The sequence below is a fragment of the Sciurus carolinensis genome, chromosome 7 (assembly GCF_902686445.1).
Source record: "Sciurus carolinensis chromosome 7, mSciCar1.2, whole genome shotgun sequence".
Classification (NCBI taxonomy): domain Eukaryota; kingdom Metazoa; phylum Chordata; class Mammalia; order Rodentia; family Sciuridae; genus Sciurus; species Sciurus carolinensis.
In genome coordinates, this window is record NC_062219.1 from 41,700,139 (window position 1) to 41,725,904 (window position 25,766).

The window sequence follows — 25,766 nt, forward strand, 5'->3', positions numbered from 1 at the left end:
AAAAATAGAGCATTATCTATACAGCTATTATCTCTTTTCAAACAACTCTCCCATTTGCTGTACCCCATCTATCCTTTATTTCATATTTATTTTACTAATGCACCTGTTTTTTCTACTTCATGTATTTCTAAGCCACAAATGCTATTATTGCATTTTTTTTAATGCAAAACCTTAAGTTTAAAAGTCAAACTTTAAGTTTTGCTTAAATGGTAATACCATATATTGTATTTACTATTTTAAAACATCATTATGCTTAATATCTATTCAAATTTGTTTTTATTTCTATATAATATTCCATAATAAACCACATTTCATTTATCCTTTTTCCTATTGATGTATATCTAAATAATTTATAGGTTTGGTTTACTGTTATTTTTAAACAATATTGTCCTACAGTATTGTTTTTTACATGTTTTGTACATGACTCTTACCATTTATTTTTGAGAGTTAACTCTTTAAGTATACCTCTAGAACTAAGTTGCCAAGCAATAGAGAATTTCGTCTTCCAAGTTGGTCTTAGAGAACTGGCTGAGTGATTATTTGCAGTGATTCCGTTTTTACAGTATAGGTTAGTATAGTTAGAGGACCACCAGAGGTATTGCCTTTTAGAGAGACTGTCTCACAACTTTGTCATCTGATGGGATTAACAATGATAGCCAGTATCACAGGTGTTATTCAGCAAAAGGTTCAGAAAGGGCCACATCAACTCTACTGTTAGCCAAATGAAGTCCCAGCTTTGTGCTTTTTGTACAAAGTCAAAAGCACAGAATGAAGAAACCTGGGCAGTATATGTCCCATGATGTTCTTAGATTCAGAGATGACTCTAATGAGACACTGGTGTCTCCCCAAGAGTAGAGAGTGCATGGAAAAAAATATTAGCATCAATTTACACATGAGATGTAAAACAGTTTGAACATTGATTTAGATATGAGTTTTTAACAAGTGAATTCAAAACTGAAAATTATATTAAAAACACTTCATGCTTAGAGAAAAGCAATTTGCTTTATTTTATGAATAAATTTTATGAATTTCAACAAGGATATATATTAGATATAATTACACAAACTAGAAAATAGGATATTTACATCCAAACATCACTCTATTAATGGGCAGTTTAAATATATTCAATAAAATAAAATTTAGATTGTTATGGATCTCTACATATGGGTATCACAACAGAGAAAGTAAAGACAATGATTCTGTTTGCCCATTCAGTGATTCACAAAGATTTATATAACAATCCCCACAATTGATCTCAAAAACAGAGAAATGTTATATTTTCCACGAACACAAACTGGGAAATTCTATTGGTTATGCTTTATATAATGTTGCTTGAGGCAATCAACATAGGAAATATAATCAAGATTCATAATTGCACAAATTTGCAAGGACTTACATTTCTTATCACAAATTACACTACTGTCATAACTCACAAAGAAGTAATTGTAGTATTTTATGAACTTCTTACTGTCTAGAATTGCAAACTGTTTAGCTAATCCATATAAACTTTTTGGCCGCAAATCCTCAATGTCATAGGTTTGAGTCAGGATATATTCCAGTTTCCAGTTGGCGTCTCCCTTTAGATTTGCATCTGTCAGATTCAGATAATACTGAAGCATATCCTAAAATTAAAGACAGTAACAAACTTGGTTCATTTTTTTGGCACATAAAGCACTGCACAATATGAAGAGTGCTTATTAAGATTTATATGACATCTTTAAAGTTTTTGACATTAAAATTGGTTTTAAAGAAAAATAACCTAAATAAAATCTGTCATCACTTTTTTAATTTTAGAAATTATAAAAGGATATAACAGTAAATAAACCAAAATATAAAGAGAGATGTACAAAATAAACACCCTTCAATTCATACAATTCACACTACTGCTAACAGCTGTGTGTAGATCAATAATGTGCTAGAGGCTGCTCAAGCCAGCTCACAAAAGCTGACTGAAGTGTTCAGAAATATTGGAAGTCAGATGATGTCACTTTAGTAGCTTGAAATTGTCCATGACAGGTATATTTCTATCTTGGAAATCAGCAAACACTACAAATCAAGGCACTATTTTCCCCAATGAACCAATAGCTAAATATTTATCAGCACTGCTGTGTATATGTGTTGTTCTATATTTTATGTACAAAACAAAGATAAATATTTAGAAAATATGTGTCTCTGTTGCTTTCTCAAAAAATGGAGTCATACTATATAAACTATTTTGTACTTTTAAAAATTTTTAGAGCTATTTAAGGGGAATCATTCCATGTGAGTATACACACACACACACATATACACTTATACACACTCATACACATCCGTATATCTACATAATATATGTATATATATTTTATATAGGTTCTATATATATCATATATATATTCATCTATATACAAGCATAGACATGAATGGGTGTGTGTGTGTATATATATATATATAGCTGAGGTTCAAATCCAAAAGCAGGCAACTAACAGTTGTAAAAGAATTTCTTTGAACAAGTTTATCAATTGTTTTATTCCCCACTTAACTGAATGTTTATGGATGAAACCAGATTTTTATTGCCCTATTTCCTTGTTAGTCTAGGGAATAACAGAGTCATCTCTTACATAAATTTATTTAGAAAACATGCAATTATATAAATAATTCCTTTAACTGTAAAAAATCTTCCAAATTATATTTGTAGAAAGGGGCAGTTACCCAAGCTAAAGTACCTGTAACCTAAATGGCCAGCCTTTTGGTGCTATATTGTTCTAAAGCATAGAGTCATGAATATGCTCCAAAGAACTTTGTCTCAAAGGCAATTGTCCAGTTTGATTTCTTTTTCTTTATAAAAGATTTGATGAAAACATGTATTGAGCACTTAGTATGAGTCAAGCATCTCTCTAAATGTTTTACATAGATTTGTTCGTGGAATCCTCACAGCTACTCAGTAAATTTATCCTATTTTAATTCCCACTTCAGGGAGAAATAGACTAGGATAGAGAGAAGTTCACTAATACAGCCCAAGAGAAGAATATGATCCCAGAGGCTACACCCCTTAATAGTTATGCTTTGGAAATGAGTAATTAATATGGTTTAGCAAAAAAATTCCATTTGTATCCAAGTACATAAATAAGGCACCATCCAATGAAATCTTCATCTAAATAAGTGTGAAGTCCTTAGAGGGACAGATACAGTTCCCCAAGGCTAACCTCACCGGCCCACACTTAGAAAGTGCTGACAGACATTCCAAACATAAAAAGGATGAACATCATGAGATTGCAGCATAAAATACATCTCACAAGGCTGTGCTGAAACACATCCAACTAAAATTAAAAAAAAAAAAAACTGCAAAGACATGCATAAATATGGGGTCAGCTCTGAAATCATGCCAACTTACCAATAATGTATAATCACAAGTCTTATACTGAAATAGTCGGACACCAGGATTATTGGTTTCTTTTTCAAAAATACCCTTTACTGGTGTAACAGCAGGAGCCACAAACAAAGAATTTACTGGACTTCCTGGAGAAAAAAAATAAGTAAATTTTCTTTTAAATTGAGTTCAACTATATTAAAAGTAGGAATAGCTTCCAGATTAAGAGATTAACAGACATAACAACCAAATATTGATGCATCCTGACTTGAAACAATTATAGAAACACTTTTAAGAAAGTAGGAAAATGCATAATATCAATACCAAAGAATTAGTGTTGGTAATATGATTATATAATTGTAGTTATATAAATTGTGGTTATATAAATTATCTATATATTTTTGCAATGAATTCAGAAGTATGTAGGGCTGATATAAGATCTGATGTTTGAAGATTCACTTTTTGGTACTTCATTTTTAAATACTGAGGTATACATATGCACATACATACAAACATACATACATATGTGTATGTATTCATGTATGTGTGTATATATATATTTCAGATATATATAAAAATCAAATGTGGCAAAATCTTGATAGAGTTGAATATGAATCATGAAATGATTAATACATATGTCTGTTGTATCATTTTCTCTACTGTTATATATAAAATTTTTATAATAAAAATGTTCAGGTCTATCATAGAAATTACAAAAAAAAATTTTAATTCATTCTTTCTGTTGCCTCTACCTAAAACCATATTCCAATAATTGCATACTAAGAATTTGACCAAAGTGTCACCATGTTTTATTTCTGTTAAAAAAGTAAATTTTTTTCTGAGTTAAAAATTTTCCCAGATGCTGGAAAATGGTCATTTTTATCAAACCAATTCATTTTAGATGAGAGGTAAGTATTTGAAAATTGTTCCCCAATCACGAAATAAAATGCATTGATTTTCCTCAGGTCTAGCATTAAATCCGAATTCTGATGTTTTAACTCTCAGCGTACTGCTAGAGCTCTTCCCTTTTCTTTTCTTTTACTGCTGAATAGGTGAGAATAGCAGTTAAGCACCTACAGGTAAGAGCTATGTATATTTTAAGTCATTGTGTAAATTGTGCTCTGCTTTCTAAATTCTGAAAAAGAGAAAACATGTCATATAAAAAGAAACATGAGGTAAATAACAAACAGTAATATCTCTCTAAACTCAAGGATCTGAAAGAAAATTGGAGTGAGCTAAGCGTTTCAGGGGTTTTATGTGGACGCCAAACAAATGATGCTCTCTGTGCATTTAATGGGAGCTTATAGTGCAGAAATCCAATTACCTGCCTAGTCTTTTGATTTGGACACTCATCAAATATCCATTTAAGTAAATTCAGAAAAGGACAGTGCTGACAGATTTTTTATCAAAAGTTCTGAGTTCCTGAATCAGTAAATTTACTGAATATTCATTGCTTTGCTCCAGTATCTTGTACAGGTGAGATGTAGCCAGGTGCAGCTGCGCATGCCTGGAATTCCAATGGTTCCAGAGGCTGAGGCAGGAGGATCACAAAGTCAGCCTCAGCAACTTAATGAGTCCCTAAGCAATTTAGCAAGACCTTGTCTCAAAATAAAAAATAAAAAGCACCTTCAGTTCAATTCCTGGAACCAAATTAAAACAAAACAAAACAAAACAAACAAAAAAACCCAGAATGTCACACTACCTTTTTTATCAGAAAGAACCATAATGCTATCTCTGTGAGTATGTCCATAGAATTGTCCTGCAATGATATTGCTATATCTTCTAAAAATGTCTATCAATTTCTCGTTGTAGTATTGTCTCATTGCTGTGATGCCTCTAGAAAAAGGCAGATATCCCACGGGAATATGTGCAATGATGTACACCTGGAAAAAATATAAGAAAGGCCTCATGAGACTCTTTTTGCACATTTATCATAACTAAACATTTGGATATGCAAGAGTGAAAGTATATTAATTAAAATTCAGAAAGCAAATATGCCAACTCTCTTTTTTATGACAAAAAGAAAAATAAAACTATTAAGGTCACTACATCTGCACTTGTCTCATTTATACTTCACTGTTGATGATATATGGTAACTATGACCTTGATCATAATTTTTTTAAATCTTCAAATTTTAATATCATCCTTTATACCTGTGTCTGGACAAGTTCAATAAAGAAACAAATTTAGCCTTTTGTTTCTCCCTGATGATTTGACTTTATGGGATCTACCTTTTCTTTATTTTGCTGAGAGCTACTCAGAGTATCTTCTAGCCATTCAAATTGACTTGCTGGGTCAGTCTTGTTCAGGGTCACGACATTTGGACCATAGTACAAGTTTGTGTTTAGACTGATGATCCTAAGGTTTGGATTATTTGTAACTTTCTGTGAATAAAAGCCACCTGTAAAAACAATTTAAAAAATACATCTTAGAAATACACACACATATATATGCAGACTTTGTGAAAGCAAATTCTGAAGATTTATAATGCAGTCAGGAAGCTTGGACTTGCCTCTCACTCTTTAAATAACAATCAGATTTAACAAACGTTTATTGAAAACCTGGTATGTGCCAGACTCGATGTGTCCATACTGAGGAAATGACAGTTGTAGACAATATTCAGATGAAAAGAATAATTAAATGTTTGGGCATTAAGCAATAAGGCTGAATTTTATAAAAGAAAGATTTATTTATCAACCCCTACCTCAAAAGGATGAAGGAGTTCAAACGAAAGATGGTGAAATATAAAATCTAAAGAATGAGAATATACACAGATCTTGCTAGGGACTACAGAGGAAAAAAATGTCAGATAAACCAGAGCTGTTACAGACGCCAGTGGAGGAGAAGCTTAAAGGTTTGATCCCATTCAGGCCTCTGATCTACTGGCTATCCACACCCAGGGTCTGTTGCTTCCAGAGTTAGGTACTAAGGGCTTGGGCCTAATTTCCTTGCCCACTCACAAGCTTTCAATGACTGATCCCTACCTCTTTCATTTCTTCTTATCTATAGCCAGAACACTTTATGATTTTTACTATGGTAGTAGCCAGGTTATTTTTAAAAGCTGTCCCTTATTTCCTAGTACCAGAAGATGAGGAACAGCTATCACTTGGAGCTCTTAAGATGATAAAGTTTAAAGTCTTTCAAATCATTTTTGCTTTTAAGACTTTTACTGAGGGGCTGGGGAGATAGCTCAGTTGGTAGAGTGCTTGCCTCACAAGCACAAGGCCCTGGGTTCAATCCCCAGCACCACAAAAAAAAAAAAAAAAAAAAAAAGACTTTCACTGAAAGCCTTTTATGATTTTCAATTTTTTTTTTTTAGAATATTCATTTATTTATATGCAGTACTGAGACTCGAACCCAGTACCTCACACATGTGAGGCAAGCACTCTATCCCTGAGCCACAACCCCAGCCCTCAACATTAATCTTTAAGTGGAAGTTGGATAAACATGGTTGGAGTGGATATACAGCTCATATGGCTCTTTCTTAGGACCAGCATTCCATGTCAGCTTATTTTTGCCCTCCTTTCACTGCATTAAGTTGAGCCCTTTTATAATCCAGAACGTCTCTTTAGGATTCTTGATTGTTCCTTATGGTTCTTTCAATATACACAAGCTCTCCAAAGGTGTTTCAGTTTGGGGGTATAGGACTAGATACAGTTCCCTAGATGAATCTGGTCCATGACCTAATTCTAAGCTAATAGAGCTCAAAGTCATACATCCTGTGATTTGTTGAACATTAGCAAAAAAAACAGTGGCAGAAGGTTTAAAGAAAATAGTGAAAAAGAGACTTCGAACTGAGAGAAGTCCACCATTAAGTTAATAATTGTCTCAAAAGTTTAAAAAACTAAAAGTTTAGTTTAACAGATCACCACTCCAGTGAAGCTCAGAAAACATCAGGGTTTACATCCTTATGTGTTGGGAGTCAGTGAAGAAGGAGCCTTCAAGAAAACACCATAAAGGCTTTACCAAGCACTGGCTCCACGTGACTTTTCCAAGCACCTTGAGGTTCATGTGAAAAACTTAGTTATTCTCACTTTGCTAATTGTTAGTTCTGTAAGATTGTGCTTGCTAGCTAAATGTTAGGGTCCTTTTTCTCTCTTCTCAATTTTCCAAATTGAAAACATATACTTTATTTATATTCCAATTTTAAATTCAGCTTTAGCTTCTTGTGGATCATACTGATTGAGAGTGGAAAGAAAGGGAGAGAGCTTCCTATATGATTAACAGGTTCAGAGTGTGTGTCACGTGGCAATGTAACTACTCACCGTCCATGGCTTATCCAAGCAAACACTCAAGACTTAATACTATGCAACATGAATAAAAAAGGAGGCAAAATGGGGATCCTTCTTCACTTACCTTTCCTTAAAGTACTAATAGCTTCTTCATCTAGCCATGGTTTCCAGAGGTTGGCCACTGCATTGTACACTTTACTGGTGGCTATAGGCAGCTGATCCTGGCCACAAACAATATAATCCACCATTGAAACTTTGAAGATAATTAATTAAACTTTAAAGGATTAATTAATTTATATATTGAGTGCTGACTACCATATGGGGCATCTGTAGACACAAGGCTGAACTCTAGACAGATTTCATCTTCAAGGAATTGCTAACTTAGTTGGGAAGGAGGGCAAAATGTAATAAACTATGAGACATTGTCCTACCACAGAGGTTCTGGGAGCAGAGAAGCAGAGACAGTCAAGTCAGGAAGGAGAGCAAAGACAGTGATCACGTTCAATCTTATAGGTGACTTCATCAGGTTGACAAGAAAGGCCACCCAAACAAAAGAAATGGCCCAGACACGGACCCAAAAGCACAGTGGGCAGTGCCACGAACAGAGAAAAGCTCCTGTTTTCATGTGGTCAGGGTATAGCATGGACGTGGGAGTGTGCTCATGAAACAGCTACTGAAGACACGTTGGAGCTAACATGCAGGACCTGGTCTAGCATACCGTGGGAAATGGAAGAACATGATTTAAGAATTTAACAAAGTCCTCCAAATGCTACAACTACTATGGAGTTTCTCAACTCATTGAATAAAGATTTTCAACCACAAGCTTTTGACTTGAAGAAGTGTCTTTATGGCCATCTAAGTTATAAATCAACATGTTTTGATTTTTTAAATAATACTTTATAAAATATAAAGCATTTTCATCAAAAAGTGTCTTTGTATTATACCAATTTTATTACATTATCAAAAAGTACCTTTGTTTTCATGAAATATTATTAATAGTGACAGAAACTCTAGGAAGAAAGAACTTTTAAAAATGCTAAATAAAACCCCACAAATCATTTGTGAAACTGGACAATAATTTCTACTTTAAAGAAATATGAAAAACTAAAGCCCTTTTCTTAACTCATCATTTCCCTGCATCTACAGGCTAAATAAAACTATATCTTAGAGGAGTTTCTCTGTCAACATTGATCAATAGGGGAGTAGAAGGGGATTGAGAGGGAGAGAAGAGGGATGAGATAAGGGGAAAATAATGGAATGAATCTGACCTAACTTTCCAATATTCATATATGAATACACTAGAGTGAATCTCATCATTATGTATATCCACAAGACCCTATTTTTTTTAAAAAAAAGGAGTAGAGTAAAGGAAAGGGAATAGTGGGAAAGAGATGGTAAGTATCGGTAATATGCTTAACTAGAGCATATTATATTCCATGCATTTATAATTATGTCAAAATGAACCTACTGTATATATAACTATGATGAACCAATACAAAAATAATCAAAATCTTGGTTTTTTGGTTCTTTTTTTTTTTTCAGGTTAATTCAGGACATGTAACAATCCATCTTTCAGGATCCACAGGGGATTCGTTTCAGGATCCCCCTAAAATCTTGGGGATGCTCAAGTCCTGTATATAAAATGGAATATAATTTGCATAAAACCTACACATTCCCATGTATACTTTAAATCATATCCAGACTACTTATAATACCTAATCCAATCTAAATGTCATGTAAATAGCCATTATGCTATGCTGTCCAGAGAATAATAGCAAGAAAAAGGCACGCACATTTTCAGTACAAAAGTAGTTTTTGAAAATATTTTCTGAGAATTGGTTTAATATGAGGATGCAGAGTTATATTTACATAGGACTGTATATAAAAATCATTCTAGATTTTCATATTTTAAATATGAGAAATATGAGCACCAGAGAAACTGGGTAGTTTATCCTGGCAGTTGATAAGTCCCAGAGGAGGTTTTTAATCCCCAGGTCTTCCCACCATCACTCTTAGGTCAGTTGTCTCTTGAACCTTGCCATCTTCTCAATTCTTTTGGGCTTTGACCGCCCACTACAGAGAAATGAAGCATAACAGGAAGTGATAAGCTTGGTAGCACCAGTCTTGCCAGTGTGGGGGTAAACGGGGACCACAATCATACAGTAGCAGGAAGGATCCATGCAAGTTTATGGAGCTATGGTGATCTTTATGGGATCTTAATGGAGAACTCACACTTATCAAATTTATTTATTCTTTATATTCTTCAAAATTAGATCCCAGATGTCAGTCTTTAGGAAAGTGTGTTGAGGAGCTTTCATGTGACATTTGACATTTCTAAAACTGTGAGGTAGAAAGATGGCAGCTGTACAAAGAAAAAAAATCATAAGCTAGGAGTTGTGCCTATAACTCAGTGACAAAACACAGGCTTGGGACATGAGAGGCTCTGAGTTCAACACCCCTCCCCATCCCCCCCAGAAAAAAAGCTAGAAAGAAAAAGAATGAACTATTTAAGGTGTGGGTGCACCCCATTTATCTTAGCTGTACATATAATAGAATAAGTTTTGTAAGTCAGAATCTATATCTTTGAATTATTTTAAGATTTGATTTGATGAAAAGAAGAGAGAAATAAAGAAAAAATGAAACAAATCTTCAAAGGAGACAGAAAAAATTGCATCCTGTGCCACTCCTGTGTGCTACAAAACCACCACCACACTTATGTCCCAGGAAGCAAGCTGTTTTCTTTTCATATGTATCACTAATTCTCATAAAAACTTTGCAAGGCAAGTATTATCGCTCCTATTTGCAAATGAGTGACCTAGTGATGAGGGACATTATGTGAATTATGCAAAGTCAAGCTCTTAGAAAGCAGGGCAGGATAGAGATTTAAATTTTAGTGAATATTATCTGAACTCCCTATTTTACAATGTGCCTGTCACCTAAGGCATATAAAAACAAAGCATGCAACCTTGGGCTTCTGGACATTGTTTGTCCCCAAGCTCTTGCACTATGTAGTTTTAACATCCCAATAGTAATAATAGTTGACTGCTGGCTGAGAGGCTGGTTCACAAAGACTCACATGCTGTTAGCTCAAGCTTGCAGGCCAAAGCCAAGAAGTCACTTGAAACTGAAGCTTGTCCTAGAGTATAACTTTTCAAAATCACTCTACTTAGGGTAGTTTAGCTAAATTAATCAAGACTACCACTCACCATCCATTTGACACAGATGGAAAAGATATTCTAAGTAAAGGGGGTAAAGTGGACAAAGTAAATATTATATTTAGGAAATGCTGATTGTGGCAGTCTGGCAAAAGCAAGGGATGCATGAAAGGATGGTGCTCCAAACAGACACAGGACTAGGGTAAAAAGATCCAGAACGTGGGATCTGCCACTAAGTGCTTGTGAGCACTTGGAAAAGCAACTCCACATTTCTAAGCCTCAGTTTTCTCATCTGTATAAATGGAGGGCTGATCCAGACCAGGGATAGCACCCGGTTCTATAAAGGGAAGGATGGTATATCCACCAGGCTTATGGTCTATATGGCATCTATGATAACTATTCTGTTCTGCTGTTATAGTACAAAATCACCCACAGACAATAAAAAAAAAAAAAAAGAATGGAAACACAGTGTGTTCCAATAAAATTTTATTTATGAAATAAATGCAGTTGCAATGGACAAAGTTTGAATCACAGGCCACAGTTTGCCAAACCCTGGACTACACAGTAATCTCAGAGATCTCTTGCATCTATACAAATCTACAGTTCTACAATACTACAACCAGGACCTTGTAACCACAACTGGTACCAGTTGCTATGCACAGGTACCTTAACAAATAGTCATTCTGAGTGGTTGGGGCCAGGGCTACATCAGACAATAATATTCTGAACACAGTTTCTGCCATGAATCACATCTTAATTAGATAAAATGGATATGAACATAGACTCCCTCTTTGGTTATTATAGCATTTTATGTTTTATTTTTGTTTTGTTTTTAATCACAATCAGGGAATGCAGAGCTTTGTATGCCTAATAGAAATTCTGGAAAATGCAAATATTTATCAACATTAATTTTCTTTTCTAACTCTGCCATGGGAATGCAAATGAATAAGAAAGTTATTGAAGAAAAAGGAGAAACTAGAGAATATTGTAAAGGAAAACAGGGGTTAATTATCTACAAACTGGGTAGACAGGAATTAATTATCTACAAACTGGATAATTTGCTTCTGAAAAACTCAGTATTGATATAACTTTTTATGAATCATTTAAAATATTCTCTTAAAGTCCCCAAAGCATTTGTCTTGCTTTCTTTTGATGATTATCACAAAGGATAAATTCTGCTTCCATAAGACCTATTCCCGTGCCCTACTCCTAGCTAGCAATCACCATAATTTTGACACTAATGATGGGAAAAATCCTCTAAATATTTCTGGAAATTGATGTCACATTTACCTGTGGCCAGTAGTCATGATTGCCCAGGGCAGGGAAAACCTGAAGATTTGGAAAGAGACTCTGGATGGTCATTGTCATGTTAGTGATCACCTTAATAACAGTGTCTGTTGAGAGTTCAGGTACTGGAACATGAGGTGGACTATCCCTGAAAAGGAGAAGGAGTGGTAAAGAACAAAATTCACTTTTATTAAGAGTCATTAGACTAAGGCACAATACCTTGCAAACTTCCACTTTCAAATAGCAGATAACAGTTAAAGAGTTGATGCCAGGTGAGGTGCAAGGTGGCATGCACCTGAATCCCATCTACTCGGGAAACTAGAACAAGATCACTTAAGCCAGGAACTCAAGCCTACTCGAGCAACACAGAAAGATACCATCTCAAAAAAAAAAAAAAAAAAAAAAAAAACCAAAACGGAGAGTTGATAAACTCTTCACATACTTCTCCCCCACAGAGAATTCTATAAAAAGAAAACTAACAAAACTATAATGTGAGAGGGAAAAAAAAAAAAAAACTATAGTATCTGTAAAGCAGATTCTGGAGCCAAATGGCCTAGATATGTACACTTGGACAAAGTATTAAGATGCCAGTGCCTTCATTTTCTTAACTGTAAAATAAGAATAATAATGATATCTATGGTAAAAATCAAATAAGTTGCAATGTATAAACTAATCAAAACAGTCCCAAGCACAAAGTAAACACAAGGATTATCCAAGGTCATTATTCAAGGTACTAGAAATCTAGGCCTCTTCACTCTGTTATGATGGATGGAACTAGTTAATTGTCCCAGCAGAAAATGAGACTTGACAAAATTATCATTGCATGCTAACTCCCATGTTGCCTTTTGTCCTCGATTATTTAATCAAGGTCAATAATCACATTAATTAATACCTTAAAATATTCATGCAAGCGTGCTGTTTATGGAGTCATAATTTAGTTAGCACTGACATATTTCTAAAGTATGTATTGTAAAATGGAAAACAGGACTCCAAAAATAGTTCTTATCTTGGGCTGGGGATATACCTCAGTTGGTAGAGTGTTTGCCTCGCAAGCACAAGGCCCTGGGTTCAATCCCCAATACTGCAAAAAAAAAAAAATAGTTCTTATCTCAAACAGTGTTGATTAACTTGATCTAGTATTTTTTAACTCAAATGGTTCTTAAAACATACTTATTCTTCTTATGGAAGTCAATATTCACATGAAGCTTAGTATACTATAAATAAGTACTAAGGAATTAATGATATCTATATGCTCACTTACCCTGTCCATATCATGAAAGATGCTTCTTGTCCTGAGTTCTTAATAAAATCAAATGCTGACAAAATAAGTTGATATGGAGAATCACATAGGACATCTCCAAAAGGGCCAGGGTTGGAGGCATTTGCGCCTTTGGATGAAGAGCACACTTTGGTGTGGTCATCTGTGATGTGGTAACTAGGGTCTAAGTGTAAATCAGTCACATGCCAAAACTGTCCTGTTGATCAGAAAAGAAATACTGATAAATACTTCTCTTTTGGAATTCCCACACAAATATTCACGCTAAGACTAGAAACATGAGAAAAAGTTTTAATAATTTAAATGTTCTTACATCATGAAGTAAATATAATACTTCCCTGCGAGAAGATGAATATTCAAAGAACAGCAAGAAAAATATACAACTTACATATGTCAGAACTAATGAGTTTATTAGCACAACTACCTAACAAAGACTATGTAACAAATATGAGTTTGCATAATGAAATTTTGGGGGACATCCTTCTGGGAGGTCAATGATAATATCATACTGTGTCTTAATAGTATGTCTCCTTAAAGAATTTAAGGTTGGGGAAATTATTTACATTCACCTTGCAGAAAAGTTGACACACAAATATGTGGTTTCTCAGGGTCGCACAAGTAGATAGACTGCAGAATCAAGAAAAGTATACCTCAGTAAATTTTTTATATAACCTTGCTTTTCAACATTAAAGGAAAGAGCATAAATCTTAAACTGTAGACTTATGCTCCAAACAGAAATTCCCATAGGTTCTTAAAAGCTATTTAATAGAGGTACACCTTCTATTACATACTTGTACAAAGCATTTATAGTATTATAGGAAGCAGCAGTTAAAGACAATGCTCCCATTGGATTTTCAGGGAGAAGCCAAATCCATTTGATAGCATTCCTGCTTGGAAATCATCTTAAGAACGATTACTTCATTGAAGGACATATAAGAACAAACAGTCCCAGTGGTTACCTTTCTTTATTAAGTTTATTATGTGCTAGGCACTGTGATAAGTAATTTAAATAGACTAAGTTATTTCATTCTCAAAAGTATCCTATTAAATAGGAAATCATGTACTAGAAATTTGCTCATCTACACAAAGCTAATCTGAACCCCTATTTGAAGGACCCCAAACCTTGCTTCTACATAATTAATGTGTAAATTCAGTGACTTTTCTGCTTTCTTATGTATCATTTTTAACTTGTTTTAACATTGAGAGTTTTTTTTTAATAATTTCTTATAGGTTTACATGATTAAGAGGCAACTTTAATGGCCATGATTTCCCCCAATTTGGCTAAATATAAAAACCTTCAGGATAACAACTAATTTCTAGAGTTGCAAAAGAAAACGTTTTCTTTATTTTGATTTAGTCTCTATACTTATTTACTGAGCATATTCCATGCACTTTTTTCTCATATTATCTTTAACTTTGCTTTTAAAATGACTTTCAAAATAAATTTTCAACACACACACGCGAACATAGGGTTTTGGAGTTCACTATGATTCCAATTAATTTAGGTCAGAAACACAACAGAAGTGACATAGTAACATGTACTAAACCAAAGCAAACAAGAATGTAAATTTTTATTTATGCAAACATAATGAAGCCCAAAGCTGGAAAAATAAAGTGAAAAATTGATCTTTTAAGGTGGAAAAGATGAGTAATCTTTTTGGTTGCTTCTCGCCAATGTTGTTATAATTTCATAACAAATTCACAACTCAGAAGTGCCAGACGACAGACTTAGATGAACATAGACATGAAATAGTCCTTATGGTCAATTACTCAGTACTTAGTCACCATTTGAAAACATCTGCTGAGTAATTTATTTTATTCCATAATGCAGAAAATACCTTACCCTAAATTTCCAGATTTACTTTATCCTGTACATAGAGATGACAAAGAACTCATAATCGTCCTAGAGGTTGCCTTTCCTTGAGCACCTCATTCTTGTGTAAACATATATTTGTATTATTTGGAGAACATTAAGGTAGAGCAAACTGTACACAAGACAGAGTGCTGTGGTGGAGAGCTAGAACACCAGTCAGACCACCTAACTTCCAGCACAACCTCCACCACCTACTAATCTAGTTGAGTGATCTTGGCTGGTTTCATTTGTAAAGTGGGAATAATAATAGTGCCTGCTGTGTGGGCTGAGTGACTTGGCAGAAGTAAAGCCCTTAGGAGGCACATGGCACCTAGTAAGCTCCACCTTTAGTTTGACTGTTACTACTTTATAATTCCAAACCTGGAATTTGAAATTGAACTTGCCTGTTTGCAAGCAAGTTAAAACTTATGGAGTACTTAACTGTTTCTCTCATGTTTATGCTTTTTAACATTTTACATGTATTAATTCATTATTCTTCTCCATTTTACCAATAGGGTACTAAAGTACACAGAGATTAAATCCAAGTCACATAGATCTTACACAACAGAGCTAAGACATGAATTCTGGAATCCCACCCTTCAGCACTGCACACATTGCCTCCCTATGTGTGTTCAGTCAAACATCCTCTCACTTGCCTCACAAGAAAATAGGTAATGGCATCTGAGATACTGTGAAGATTAAGGCCAAGGAGATAATGAATTTATTAAATTTGTGTAACCCAAGACTTGAAATGCATTACGGGAACATCCTTTCGATTTAATCAAGTGTCTGGCTTATATACCTCCAGCATCTAGAATATGTTTGACCAACCCCAGTTCTCAACAAATATTCTTTGTATCTGATGACATTTTAGGTCAGGGCCAATTTGGGGATTTATTCAAGATCACATGATGATTCAGTAATGAAAGCTGAACCAAGCCAGACTCTCCAGACTCCACTGCTCTTTCTACTACATGGCATTGCCAGACAGATAAATGAGGGGCTAATTATTTAGATTCACTAAAGGATGTCTTTAAATAGACGCCAAGAACAGATCTCTTACAAGTCCTTAACCTGAGATTTATGCTTCTGGAGGCCTCACATCCCACCCCTAATGAAACTGCATTTAAAATGTGTTCTGTATATGCAGGCATGCTTGTGTGTGTGTGTGTGTGTGTGTGTGTGTGTGTGTGTTCAACATACCTAGAAAAATGCTCAAAATCATACCAGAAAGTCTTTTGTCAAAGAAAATGTTACCATTTATTCTAAAGAACCCACTGAACCTTAGCTCAGAGTTTGGACATGTGGTCATTGTTTATAATGTCAGTTCCTCTCTAACTAAACACAGCAACAGGCCCCAGTCTGCTGAATCAAAAGAATTGGTGCCAAACACACCCAGGTGAAGCTTCCCAGGGCTGCTGTGTTTGTATGACCTGGACTCAGCAGAGCAGAAACTGAGACTGTGAATTTAGTCCTACAAACACAAAACAAGCAGGAGACAGGCATGGTGGAAATTGTTCAGGAAGTTCATTCAATGGGGGCTCAGAGATGGAAGGAGGACACATGGTCACATCCAGTGGAAAACATGTAAAATACTATATGCACAGTGAAACCCTAAGTCAACACTTCTCTGACCTTTGGATTCCAGTTACCTCTTCCTTTCCTCTGCAGCTTCTACCAAAACAAGGAGAAGTGAAGAGAAGCTTCATATCATGTCCAGAAAGTTTTTCTTGGAAATCTTGGGCATCAATCATTAAAACTAAAGGGTGAGCCCTGCACAGTGACCCACACCTGTAATCCCAGAGGCTTGGGAGGCTGAGGCAGGAGGATCTCCAGTTGAAAGCCAGCCTCGGCCAAAGCAAGGTGCTAAGCAACTCAGTGAGACCCTGTCTCTAAATAAAATATAAAATAGGGGGGGCGATTCAAGATGGCAGCCTAGAGGGTGACTGCATCCCCAGTCGCTCCAGAACCCAGGAGTTAAGAAGGGGAGGCATTGAGAGACTCGGACTGAAATAGAGCCACGGGTGAGTCTGCCCACTGGGTAAAGCTCGGCCCGGGTGGCAGGCCCAGATAGAGGTGGCTTATCGGAGCCAGGCAGGGCAGCTAGAGTCTTCCACAGGCAGCCCTGCGCACTCTGGTGGTGGGCCCCGCCCACACGGCCAGCTTCTCCAGGTTCTCGGAACGGAACTGGCCCGCTAGTGAGAGCCTTTCTGACCAGAACAAGCTCCGAGTCCCGGAGCCAGCGCGCAGCGTAATCCCAGCGTACTCCGGCACGCAAGCAGCTTCAGGGACCAGGATAGGGCAGCCAAAGACCTCCCCAAGCAGCCTGGACCCCTGCGGTGGGTGGTGACTTTCAAGGCTAGCTTCTCGGAGCAGATCGCCCAGTGAGAGGCTTTCTACATAGAACCAGACACAAGTCCCCGAACCAATGGAGAGCTTTGATCCACAAGCAGCCTCTGGGATCAGGGGAAGGCAGCCAGAGACCTCTTCAGGCGGCTCTGCCCACTCCGGCCGCAGGCTCTTTCCACAGGGCGATTCAAGATGGCAGCCTAGAGGGTGACTGCATCCCCAGTCGCTCCAGAACCCAGGAGTTAAGAAGGGGAGGCATTGAGAGACTCGGACTGAAATACAGCCACGGGTGAGTCTGCCCACTGGGTAAAGCTCGGCCCGGGTGGCAGGCCCAGATAGAGGTGGCTTATCAGAGCAGGGCAGGGCAGCTAGAGTCTTCCCCAGGTAGCCTTCCACACTCCGGCGGGGGCTCCTCCCACACGGCCAGCTGCACTGTGCAGGCCCACAGTGAGAGCCTTTCCGCACAGAGCCAGCTCCAAACCCTGGAACCAGTAGGGGGCTAGGGGCAGCTTTCTTCGGATGCACTGCATTATCAAAGTCCTCCAAGACTTCAGGCTACTGAAGGCTGGGAGGTGATACATGGGAAATCTACCGGGACACTATAAGCCAATAGAGGAAATCTGCAATATCTCAGGGTCCCACTGACAGCTTACCAATATGAGAAAACAAGGGAAGAAAATGTCCCAAGCAAACCTAGATACTACATCAATAAAACCCAATGACAGCACAGCAGAAGAAATGTCAGAAAGGGAGTTCAGAATGTACATAATTAAAACGATCAGGGAAGCAAATGAGGAGATGAAAGAGCAAATGCAGGCATTGAAGGAGGAGATGAAAGAGCAAATGCAGGCATTAAATGATCGCACCAATCAACAGTTAAAAGACCAAATACGGGAAGCAAGAAATCATTTCAATAAAGAGTCAGATATACTGAAAAAAAAACAAACTGAAATCCTTGAAATGAAGGAAACAATAAACCAAGTTAAAAACTCCATAGAAAGCATAACCAATAGGATAGAACACCTGGAAGACAGAACCTCAGACATTGAAGACAAAATATTTAATCTTGAAAACAAAGTAGGTCAAACAGAGAAGATGGTAAGAAATCATGAACAGAATCTACAAGAATTATGGGCTATTATGAAAAGGCCAAATTTAAGAATTATTGGGATTGAGGAAGGCTTAGAGAAACAAACCAAAGGAATGAACTATCTATTCAATGAAATAATATCAGAAAATTTCCCAAATCTGAAGAATGAAATGGAAAACCAAGTACAAGAGGCTTATAGGACTCCAAATATACAAAATTAAAACAGACCCACACCAAGGCACATTATTATGAAAGTACCTAACATACAAAATAAAGACAGAATTTTAAAGGCCGCTAGAGAAAAGAATCAAATTACATTCAGAGGGAAACCAATAAGAATATCAGCAGATTTTTCAATCCAGACCCTAAAAGCTAGAAGGGCCTGGAACAACATATACCAAGCCCTGAAAGATAACGGATGCCAACCAAGAATCTTATACCCAGCAAAACTTACCTTCAAATTTGACGAAGAAATAAGATCCTTCCATGATAAACAAAAGCTAAAGGAATTTACAAAAAGAAAGCCAGCATTACAGAACATTCTCAGCAAAATATTCCATGAGGAAGAGATGAAAAACAACGATGCAAATCAGCAACAGGAGGCGCTAGCCTAAAGGAATAGCCAAATAAAGGAGAAACCAAATCATGTCAAAAACAAATATGAGTCAATTGAATGGGAATACAAATCATATCACAATAATAACCCTGAATGTTAATGGCTTGAACTCATCAATCAAAAGACATAGACTGGCAGATTAGATTAAAAAGAAAAATCCAACAATATGCTGCCTGCAAGAGACTCATCTCATAGAAAGAGACACCCATAGACTACAGGTGAAAGGATAGGGAAAAACATACCATGCCCACGGACACAGCAAAAAAGCTGGAGTATCCATCCTCATTTCAGATAATGTGGACTTCAAACCAAAACTACTCAGAAGGGATAAAGAAGGACATTACATGCTGCTTACGGGAAGCATAAATCAGCAAGACATAACAATCATAAATATCTATACCCCGAACATTGGCTCATCCACGTATGTCAAACAAATCCTTCTCAATTCCAGAAATCAAATAGACCACAACACAATAATACTAGGCGATTTTAACACACCTCTCTCACCACTGGATAGATCGTCCAAACAAAAATTGAACAAAGAAACTATAGATCTCAACAACACAATCAACAATTTAGACTTAACGGACATATATAGAATATACCATCCAGCAAAGAACGAATACACTTTCTTCTCAGCAGCACATGGATCCTTCTCTAAAGTAGACCATATTTTATGCCACAAAGCTACTGTTAGCAAATACAAGAAGATAGAGATACTATCTTGTACTCTATCAGATCATAATGGATTGAAATTAGAAATAAATGACAGAATAAGAAACAGAAACTTCTCCAATACCTGGAGATTAAATAATACACTATTATATGATGAATGGATAACAGAAGACATCAGGAGGGAAATAAAAAAATTCTTAGAAGTAAACGAGAACAAAGACACATCATATCAAAATCTCTGGGACACTATGAAAGCAGTACTTAGAGGAAGATTTATTTCATGGGGCGCATTCAAAAAAAGAAGTAGAAATCAACAAATAAACGACTTAACACTACAGCTCAAAGCGCTAGAAAAAGAAGAGCAGACCAATACCAAAAGTAGTAGAAGACAGGAAATAGTTAAAATCAGAGCCGAAATCAACGAAATCGAAACAGAAGAAACAATCAGAAAAATTAACAAAATAAATAGTTGATTCATTGAAAAAATAAACAAAATTGATAAACCCTTAGCCACACTAACAAAGAGAAAGAGGGAGAAAACTCAAATTACTAAAATTCGGAATGAAGAAGGAAACATCACAGCTGACACGACTGAAATACAAAACATAATTAGAAGCTATTTCGAAAATCTATACTCCAACAAAACAGAAAACCTCGAAGACATCAACAAATTTCTAGAGACATGAATTACCTAAACTGAACGAGGAGGACATACACAACTTAAATAAACCAATCTCAAGCAATGAAATAGAAGAGGTCATCAAAAGCCTACCAACAAAGAAAAGTCTGGGACCAGATGGGTTCTCAGCCGAGTTCTACAAAACCTTTAGAGAAGAGCTCCTTCCAATACTCCTCAAACTATTCCATGAAATAGAAGAGGAGGGAACGCTCCCAAACTCGTTCTATGAAGCCAATATCACCCTGATACCTAAACCAGACAGAGACACATTGAGGAAAGAAAATTTCAGACCAATATCCTTAATGAACATCGACGCAAAAATTCTCAACAAAATTTTAGCAAATCGCATACAAATATATATTAAAAAGATAGTGCACCACGATCAAGTGGGTTTCATCCCAGGGATGCAAGGTTGGTTCAACATTCGGAAATCAATAAATGTCATTCACCATATCAACAGACTTAAAGTTAAGAATCACATGATTATTTCAATAGATGCAGAAAAAGCATTCAATAAAATACAGCATCCCTTCATGCTCAAAACACTAGAAAAAATTGGGGTAGTGGAAACATTCCTTAACATTATAAAGGCCATCTATGCTAAGCCCATGGCCAATATCATTCTAAATGGTGAAAAACTGAAAGCATTCCCCCTAAAAACTGGAACAAGGCAGGGATGCCCTCTTTCACCACTTCTATTCAATATCGTCCTTGAAACTCTAGCCAGAGCAATTAGACAAACCAAAGAAATTAAAGGGATACGAATAGGAAAAGAAGAACTCAAACTATCCCTGTTCGCTGATGACATGATTATATATTTAGAGGAACCTGGAAATTCCACCAGAAAACTTTTAGAACTCATAAGTGAATTCAGGAAAGTAGCAGATTACAAGATCAATGCTCAGAAATCCAATGCATTTTTATACATAAGTGATGAATCTTCAGATAGAGAAATTAGGAAAACTACCCCATTCACAATAGCATCGAAAAAAATAAAATACTTGGGTATCAATCTCACAAAAGAGGTGAAAGACCTCTACAATGAGAACTACAGAACACTAAAGAAAGAAATTAAAGAAAACCTTAGAAGATGGAAAGATCTCCCATGTTCCTGGGTAGGCAGAATTAATATTGTCAAAATGGCTATACTACCTAAAGTGCTATACAGATTCAATGCAATTCCAATTAAAATCCCAATGATGTACCTTGCAGAAATAGAGCAAACAATTATGAAATTCATCTGGAAGAATAAAAAACCTAGAATAGCTAAAGCAATCCTCAGTAGCAAGAGCGAAGCAGGGGGTATTGCAATACCAGATCTTCAACTCTACTACAAAGCAATAGTAACAAAAACGGCATGGTATTGGTACCAAAATAGACAGGTAGATCAATGGTACAGAATAGAGGACATGGACACAAACCCAAATAAATACAATTTTCTCATACTAGACAAAGGGTCCAAAAATATGCAATGGAGAAAAGATAGCCTCTTCAACAAATGGTGCTGGGAAAACTGGAAAACCATATACAACAGAATGAAATTAAACCCCTATCTCTCACCCTTCACAACACTCAACGCAAAATGGATCAAGGACCTCGGAATCAGACCAGAGACCCTGCATCTTATAGAAGAAAAAGTAGGTCCAAATCTTCAACTTGTTGGCTTAGGATCAGACTTCCTTAACAGGACTCCCATAGCACAAGAAATAAAAGCAAGAATCAACAACTGGGATAGATTCAAACTAAAAAGCTTTCTCTCAGCAAAGGAAACTATCAGAAATGTGAAGAGAGAGCCTACAGAGTGGGAGAATATCTTTGCCAACCATACCTCAGATAGAGCGCTAATTTCCAGAATCTATAAAGAACTCAAAAAACTCTACACGAAGAATACAAATAATCCAATCAACAAATGGGCTAAGGAAATGAACAGACACTTCACAGAAGAAGATGTATAAGTAATCAACAGATATATGAAAAAATGTTCAACATTCCTAGTAATAAGGGAAATGCAAATCAAAACTACCCTAAGATTTCATCTCACCTCAATTAGAATGGCGATTATCAAGAATACAAGCAACAATAGGTGTTGGTGAGGATGTGGGGAAAAAGGTACACTCATCCATTGCTGGTGGGGCTGCAAATTAGTGCAACCACTCTGGAAAGCAGTGTGGAGATTCCTCAGAAAGCTTGGAATGGAAACACCATTTGACCCAGCTATCCCACTCCTTGGCCTATACCCAAAGGACTTAAAATCAGCATACTACAGAGATACAGCCACATCAATGTTCATTGCTGCTCAATTCACCATAGCCAGATTGTGGAACCAACCTAGATGCCCTTCAGTTGATGAATGGATAAAGAAACTGTGGCATATATATACAATGGAATATTACTCTGCAATGAAGAATGATAAAATTATGGCTTATGCAGGCAAATGGATGAAATTGGAGAATATCATGCTAAGTGAGATAAGCCAATCTCAAAAAACTAAAGAACGAATGATCTCTCTGATAAACGGATGAGGACATATAATGGGGGGTGGGAGGGGTTAGCATTAGGTTTAGGGTTATGTTTAGGGTTAGGGATAAGGAGAGCGGTAAGAATGAAGGAAAGAAGGACTGTATAGAGGGAAAAGAGGGGTGGGAGGGGTGGGTGGGAAGGGAAAAAAAATAATCAAACATCATTGCCCTATGTAAACGTATGATTACACAAATGGTATGCCTTGACTCTATGTACAAATAGAGAAACAACATGTATTCCATTTGTATACAATAATAAAAAAAATAAAAAAATAAAAAAATAAAATAGGGCTGGGGATGTGGCTCAGGGGTCAAATGCCCCTAAGTTCAATCTCTGGTACCAAAAAACAAACAAACAACAACAACAAAAAAAAAAAAAAAAAAAAAAAAAAAAAAAAAAAAACAACAAAGGAGAATTTACCTTTGGTAGGGTTCAACCTGAGACATTTTATCTCAAAATCCCAAACAGCCACATAGTTAACATAACACAATTCCAACTATAATCAAGGCTGAAGTCATCATCATACATCAACATTTTGGGGACGATTTTTGGCTATGACTGACATTTGTCAATCAGAGAAAACGATTTACAGTTCTTAACTTCAAACTGCCTGACAGCAGAGTCAAGCACTTGGCTCTGGGACAAAGAAAAGGCACTTCCCCCAGAGCCAGAGTGTTCCTGAAGTTCTGTGCATGAGTGGAGAGAGCAAATGAGTGGCACAGAGAGAAGGGGGAGGACCGGATGTTGTGCACTAAGGCTGCTACTGAGTCTCAGGGACTGCTAACCCCAAAACAGAACACCTGTTTCTATTTTTTTCCACAACAGAGCAATTATTTTTAAAGGGAGTCAGGGAGGTCAGGCTCCTTGATGTTTGAAACTGAGGACTCAGAAAGCATTGTAAAATCTCTCACCCTTTATTTAGTCTAGACCAGTGATTCTTAAACTTTAGCGTCATCAGAATCACCTAGACAGTTTGTTGAACACTGTTGAGCCCCATCGTAGCTGTTTCAGTTTCAGTAGGTCTGGCGTGAGGCTGAAATTTTACATTTCTAAAACGGTGAGGTGCTGCTGCTGCTGCTGGTGGGGGACCACACTTTGAGAAATCTGCTGTAACAGGCACCTTATTCAGTGTTGGAAAAGAATAAAACTGGGCCCGCAGCAGGAAGCCTGTGGGCATCTGGTGAAATGACAGGCCAAGCGCTTCTCTGGTAGACCAAGCAAGGGGTGTGCAGCACCGAGAGGGTAGTGTCTCTCTGGCTGACAGCGTGACAGAAAAAGCCACGAACCTCTCACTGAGCTGGACAGACAGTACTCTGTGTCCGACTGAAACGTGTGCCCCCGAGAGGAGGGGGACACTGCAGGGCCTCCTCCGCTCTGGGCTGTTCAGGGACGCTAGGAGGACAGACGCCCCGCTGCCGGTGACTTTTGCAGCCTTCCCCGGAGCCGAGCAACCGAGACGCAGGATGTAAACAAATGCCCTGCGGACGGAACCCGACGCGCCAGTAGGAGCGCCTCCGCCGGCGCGGCGCCGGCCCGGGACCTGGCTCCCGATTTCGGCCGCCCTGCCCTGCGCTGCCCTTGTGCGCCCCGCGGCCGGGTCAGCGCCGTCGGGCCAGCCGGGGTTGCCTGGGCCTCGGCTAGGCGCTCGGCCGCCCCGCCTACTTTCCCAACTTTGCACGGGCCCTTGGGCCCGGCGCCTTCCGCAGCTCCCGGACGACTCACCCACCGCCGCAGCGGGACACCCGCCGCCAGTGGGCAGCCCGAAGCCCGGGCGGCCGTACCAGGCGGCCATCAGGCAGTACAGGAATGCACCCAGCAGCGCCATGGCGGGCCGCGGACCCGGGAGGCTCGGGCTGTTGTGTCTTGCGGCTCCACTGGGACCGGCCGGCCTAGGGGTGGGGAGGAGGCAGAGGAGGGCGCGGGTGTAGACGCCCAGCCGATCACGTGCATAGGCTAATGCCCAGCGAGTCGGTTTGCCTGACCTTCAGCTGCTGTGTAGTGATTATGTGCCGTCTTGTTTCTTAGCGTCAGTGACTGGACTGGGAAAGAATGCTCTTGGGCCAGTCCCACACACGTCGTCTTCCTTAAATGCCATCAGGCTGTAAATAGAGAGGCGCCTTAGCAAAGGCCTTTCAGAGAGCCCTGAAGTGTACTTTGATCATCTAGGCCAGCAGAAGTTTGGGATAGCGCAGTAGATCTCGAAATGCAGTTTCTGGATCAGCAGTATGAGTAGTAGCACCTGAGAAGTCTGGTTAGAGATGCAAATTCCCAGGCCCCACTCCGGACTTAATGAATTAGGGACTCTGGGAATAGAGTCCAGCAAAGCGTGTTTTCACAAGCCTTCCAGGTGATAATTGTTATGATGCTTGAAAAACACTGCTCAAAGACTCTAGGTTGGATTGTTTTATTTACTTTTTATTTTTATATTTTATTTTGCAAGTGACAACATTGTCTCCGAATCGTGCTGTCTGCATTCTGGAGCTGTATGGAAAGTATGGACAGAGGCAGTTGATCTTACATTTCCAAGGACTTTTTAAAGACACTTTGGCAAAGAAGTCAGAATCTGCCAACTGTGCAGAGGCATCATCCTGTACCCTTTCTCTTACCATTTATGAGGGTGCTGGTCTCTCTAAGAAAATGCTAATAGTTTATAAGTCATGGAATTTCTTTGGATAGGAAAATACTT

General features: G+C 37.7%; 1 protein-coding gene across 3 annotated transcripts; it reads right to left on the bottom strand.

The window, feature by feature from the left end:
• Positions 1 to 983: 983 nt before the first annotated feature.
• On the bottom strand, positions 984 to 24,993 carry Smpdl3a (sphingomyelin phosphodiesterase acid like 3A). 3 transcript variants are annotated; one of them, XM_047559728.1, is made up of 8 exons: positions 24,803 to 24,992; positions 13,285 to 13,498; positions 12,027 to 12,171; positions 7,706 to 7,802; positions 5,581 to 5,750; positions 5,052 to 5,232; positions 3,374 to 3,498; positions 984 to 1,622 (listed from the first exon to the last, which is right to left on the bottom strand). In XM_047559728.1, exons 1-8 carry the CDS (start codon positions 24,903 to 24,905, stop codon positions 1,305 to 1,307), a joined length of 1,353 nt encoding a protein of 450 aa, XP_047415684.1. In that variant the 5' UTR covers positions 24,906 to 24,992; the 3' UTR covers positions 984 to 1,304. The 3 variants fall into 3 exon arrangements, with proteins under 3 accessions (XP_047415684.1, XP_047415686.1, XP_047415685.1); XM_047559730.1 differs by having other exon boundaries at positions 24,862 to 24,957; XM_047559729.1 differs by lacking the exons at positions 5,581 to 5,750; positions 7,706 to 7,802 and having other exon boundaries at positions 24,803 to 24,993.
• Between the last annotated feature and the right edge of the window lie 773 nt (positions 24,994 to 25,766).

Bases quoted from the DNA above. Each gene is read 5' to 3' on its own strand.
- Smpdl3a (XM_047559728.1), bottom strand. From the start codon at position 24,905: ATGGCGCTGCTGGGTGCATTCCTGTACTGCCTGATGGCCGCCTGGTAC. The intron at 13,499-24,802 runs GTGAGTCGTCCG...TCTGATCAACAG, and splicing joins GTGTCCCGCTGCGGCGGTGG to GACAGTTTTGGCATGTGACT. The intron at 7,803-12,026 runs GTAAATGTGACA...GTTTGTGGCCAG, and splicing joins ATCATGACTACTGGCCACAG to GATCAGCTGCCTATAGCCAC.